Source organism: Euphorbia lathyris, chromosome 1, assembly GCF_963576675.1.
Source record: "Euphorbia lathyris chromosome 1, ddEupLath1.1, whole genome shotgun sequence".
NCBI classification, from domain to species: Eukaryota; Viridiplantae; Streptophyta; class Magnoliopsida; order Malpighiales; family Euphorbiaceae; genus Euphorbia; species Euphorbia lathyris.
Genome location: NC_088910.1, coordinates 54,027,027 through 54,031,755, shown reverse-complemented (window position 1 = coordinate 54,031,755; position 4,729 = coordinate 54,027,027). Strand labels below are relative to the sequence as shown.

At 37.5% G+C, this 4,729-nt stretch overlaps 1 protein-coding gene across 2 annotated transcripts; it reads right to left on the bottom strand.

The window, feature by feature from the left end:
* Window positions 1–358: 358 nt before the first annotated feature.
* LOC136233419 (uncharacterized) lies at window positions 359–4,190 on the bottom strand. Of its 2 annotated transcripts, none has more exons than XM_066023079.1 (2): window positions 3,691–4,190; window positions 359–767 (listed from the first exon to the last, which is right to left on the bottom strand). In XM_066023079.1, the coding sequence occupies exon 1, from the start codon at window positions 4,074–4,076 to the stop codon at window positions 3,696–3,698; it is 381 nt and encodes a 126-aa protein (XP_065879151.1). In that variant the 5' UTR covers window positions 4,077–4,190; the 3' UTR covers window positions 359–767; window positions 3,691–3,695. The 2 variants fall into 2 exon arrangements, with proteins under 2 accessions (XP_065879151.1, XP_065879144.1); XM_066023072.1 differs by having other exon boundaries at window positions 359–653; window positions 3,691–4,184.
* Window positions 4,191–4,729: the final 539 nt, after the last annotated feature.

Here is a 4,729-nt window from a genome sequence, read left to right as displayed (position 1 = left end):
TGAGAAATTAATTTGCCAGTATCTCGATATCGACTTCTTAATATGTAAAGGCAGACCGGACCGGACCGGCTTGGCCTTTTAAGACAAATCACAAACCCAACTCATTTTACATATAAATTTGAGTGGGCCTAAACCGGATCAGGCCAAACATAAATATACATATTCAAAACCAACCTATAAAAGACGACTTAGGCGTACTGGACAAGCAAGCAGGCTCGTGAATAAGTCTAATGACCATGAGTGTGATTTATAACCCCTAATTTAGGCACTATTGATGTGAAAAGTTGAGGAATGGTCTTGGCCCTTGAATGGATCAGATGATTTAATAGCGATGGCAACCAGAAACATAGGCTCAAGCTTGGTTCAAAAACCATTGAAAATTGAAATAGAAGACTGCTTGATGCCATAACAAGCAAATGTTATTCACTCCCAATTGCCATTGCATTTGCATTTTATACAAACATTCTAAATGAATACAAATCAAAATATAAATGCGATAACTAACATTTATTGGTGTCATCGTCACTAGTCTTTTCGGGAGCAGAATAACCAGCATCACATTACGCTAAAAAGATATCTGCACCTCTGTCATGGATTAAGAAAACACAGAAAGGGAAGGATCAAGCATATTGATTTTGCCATAATCCATTGACCTGATAAAATACCAAAACAGTTACCAGTCAGCCACTCCAAACACCATGTTTGTTCACGAATTCTAAATTTTCGAGGTTATTGTAATCCAAATTTGAGCACCAGATTCAGTAACTCTGCAGCACGTCAATAAGAACAAACTAAAAGCCCAAATATAAAGACTGCAGTGCAATTCAAATTAACATATGCTAAACTGAAGTCAAAGATATGCACCTATGAAGAATCATAAGGGTATGCATACGATAACGGCAAACGGCATTTTTTAAAAAATATGAGATACAAGTACGGTGGGGATATGCCAAATATATATGTACAAAAATATAAAACCATAATCGCATACACAAGTCATTATAAAACGATAAATAACACTAGTAATAACTAATAAGTCATTAATTCATAAAAAAGAACATTTAATGCTTCAAACTATTTAAACTACCAAGTCTAAAGACTATTAAGACATTTTCATGATCGTCATCTACAAACATTACACATGAAAGTCTCCCATTTATTTTACATAAAAATATAATTAACTTGCAAGTTGGGTTAAACAAGTCCAATTTAACTTGTGTACACAATTTAACAAGTCCATCGTTCATTTTTTCACTACTTTAGTTTGAGTTACAACTAGAAGTTGTCTAACTTTGATCAATATTTACCAAGTTTTAAGTCAACTTGCTAGTAGGACTAAATTGGCAAAAAAAGAAGAAAGGGGGATGTCCACAAAAGTTAATTGAACTTATTTGTAATGCCTTGCCAAGTTAAAGATGCAAATTGTACTTCTATCCCATTTGTTTCACACTGATGGTAGACTGCAGTTAAAGAGGTAAATTTGTACTTAAGTAACAACATGCTAAAGGTTACAGCAGTAGGATCTTCAGAAAAAGAAAAGAGACTAAGGATGGTATGAATTCAAAGAATGTACTTCATATCCAGCAAAGCCAAACAAGAATTAGTCAACAGTGTCCAAACATATTTCTGCAAGCAAATGAAACCAAGAGAATGCTTTCAATCACAATCAAAGGCCACCATAATCCAAGGTCTGATGGAATTCCAACCTGAGCTGCAGACTATACAAAAACCACAACTGTAACACCTAAATACTAGGTGAATGAATGCATGCGTTGAAATGATAACATCAGAAGCTCATGCATTCCTGCGTTCCATTTTTTAAGTCCATAAAACTACCAACAACTAGACACAGACCCTTCAATGTATCAAAGTAGAATTTGCCCCTTGTACTTACGCACAATTTACACTAAATTAACAAATTTGGACACTTCATAAGATAATCTTTTATAAAATTCTCCAAATAAGTTATTATCACATGTGCTAATGATAATGGGAGGACATTAATGACAAAACAGCAAAAGGTAATAAAGTGTAAAAAAATAGTGTTTTTTATTATAGAGCTTGCAGTAAATAGTTCAATAAAATAAAGTTGTGATTTTGAATTGCCTAGACAGGCTGACTTGGGAAAATTTGTCCTCCAATTACAAGTTCCCAGGGCAAATTATGTTATAATTATCTCATCTTTTGCATATCTCTTTTAAATGGGAGAGAATATAAGGAAATCCTAATTATAAACTTTTGACCAAAAAAAATAAGAGTTTCACCATTTAAAATCAAAAGATACACAAAAACAAAGCATCCCCACTCTATGCCTTTTTTTCCCTAATTTCTTGTTGTCGCCCTTTTTCTCTTCAAAATGACTTGATCCAACCAGAAGTTGTGCTCATTCTACTTACATGCTTCATAGTGGAATTAGGACTGGCCACATCAATCCTTTTAATCAACTCGTTATGGATGGTGACTGGTGAACACCACAACCTTATCCATATAATGTAACTCATGATTGCACTAGTCCATGGAATGGGAAGAAATGTGCCAGTTGTTTATGAGTGCTTTCAATTAGTAGAAAGACGTAATAATCTAAAGTTTCAAATATAGAGATATGTACCAGTGACTTTCTCATGTTTAAGTTTTCTATGCATCAACACCCCAGGACTTGAAAACCAGTTTTATCAAGTTCTTCAATCAACTAACAGTCTAACACAAAGAAACTCTCAAAAAAATTGAAGTGCCCACTCAAACGAGCTCCCCAAAGAAATAGCAATAAGTAAGGGGAACACATCGAAGCTGCACAGTCACAAGGCTTCTGTTATTCTATAAAATAGTTAAGCCTGACCACTTAGGATGCAAGTAAGGTTCACCAAACAATGCTTATCTTGCTGGTAGTAGGAGAAAAGGCAATATAAATTTAATCTAAATAGTACAAGGACTTTTTAGTTATTGATTTGCTCTAATATATTTAGGATGAATATTATCATTATCTTTTTCCTTGCACAAAATTGGAAACTGTTGGATAGAAGTTCGGCACCATTTCATGCAAGAGAACCACAAAAGCCTAATTCAGCTATGGGTTTGCACAAAGCAACTCAGGAATTTAGAGCAAACCATATCTCAAATAGAATATCCGCAAAGTGAAAAAAAAAATCATAATAGGACATTTGAAGTCCTAAGTGAAAAATAAGGTGTCATTAGCAAACACAAGATGCCACCCCAAAGATGAATACATAAGCAAATTACACGCACAACAAGCTAAAACCACCAGCTTTAATTAAGCTCCCCAATCCTAAATCAGAGAGGGAAAGCAATTGGATGCTACTACCTAATTCTAATAGAACTCAACAACCAGAATAGCCACTCCGACTCGAAGCTCAAACCCTGGCATTTCCAATCTCAATCAACAACAATTACAAGAAACAGCAACAATACACAACCTTGAAGACCTATAAACATAAAACTGCAGAATCTAACTATTCCTCAATACTTCTAAACGATCTACAGCGCAAAACAATTTCATTACTCCACATTTATAAACCCATTGCTTGCAGAACACCAATAAAAAAAACAAAATCCATCACTCATAAATTCAAAAAAGCATAAAACCCAGAAGAAATCTTTGCCAAAAAAAAACAGAAGACTTGAATCAAACATAAATACAAAACGCCGAAAATGATAACTAGCACTTAAACTCACCAATTTCATGCTTGGTAGCCTCCTCCCCGTGCATTTTCGTCCTCCTCGAATTTAGCAGTCAAATAAACAGGAGGGAAATCAGCAACATCGAAAGTCTTCTCTTTCATCATCTTCTGCACATCAGCCTTTTTCAAAAAGGTTCGTTTAATGGGAGGTCGATTACGGCGCTGATCGCGAGAATAATACTTGATGTCGTAGACAGTTTCAGGATTGGATGTGGGCACGATTGCGTGTACCCTAGGGGTGGCTGGGCAGTGGATGCGGTACTCAAGGGCGTCGGGTACAGCGTTTCGGTACTCTGGGTGGGCGCAGGGACCCGTAATTTCCCAAGGCTTCTTAATATATTGTTTCAGGGTTTGGAGGAGAGAGGAGGCTGATTTCGCCATCTTGGACGCAGAGAACGAGAAAGAGGGGCGTGGAGGTGTAGAAGATGGGAGGCGAACGCACCGAAACTAGTTTTAGGATTGATTGACAATTCCAAATCGTATTTGGGGTCCGATTTAGCAATTCAGAAAATGTTAGGATAGATTAGAAAAATAAGTGGGCCGCTATATATAATATACCGCAAAGGTTATACTTTCCACCGCACCTTTCAACTCAAAAACTCAAAACTCTCAAATCCTCTCTAGCTTTTTAGATTTTCAAAAAACCCGACCTAAAACGACATGCCGCCAAAGGCAGGAACTGGTAAAGGCTTCATGAATGATCCGGTAAGGTTTTTTTTAAAAAAATTACTCCGAAATCACGGGTTCCGCCTCCGAATCGGAGGCGGAACCCGTATGAATTTTGCCTAAACGGACGGCCCGTGCCGTTTCCACTCCGTTCCACCCGTGGTGGAAACAGCGCTCTCGTTCCAGCCTCTCGTTCCACCGTAAGGTGGAACGGGCACGGCGCCCAGGTCGGCCATGTGGCCGACACGAGCGTCGCAACCGTTCGGCCCAGCGGCCGAACGGTTGCGGCACTCTGTTTAGGCAAAAATGGGCCCGAAATTTTTTTTTTAAATAACTTCGTTCGACCCGGCCTACGGCAATGCCAAATT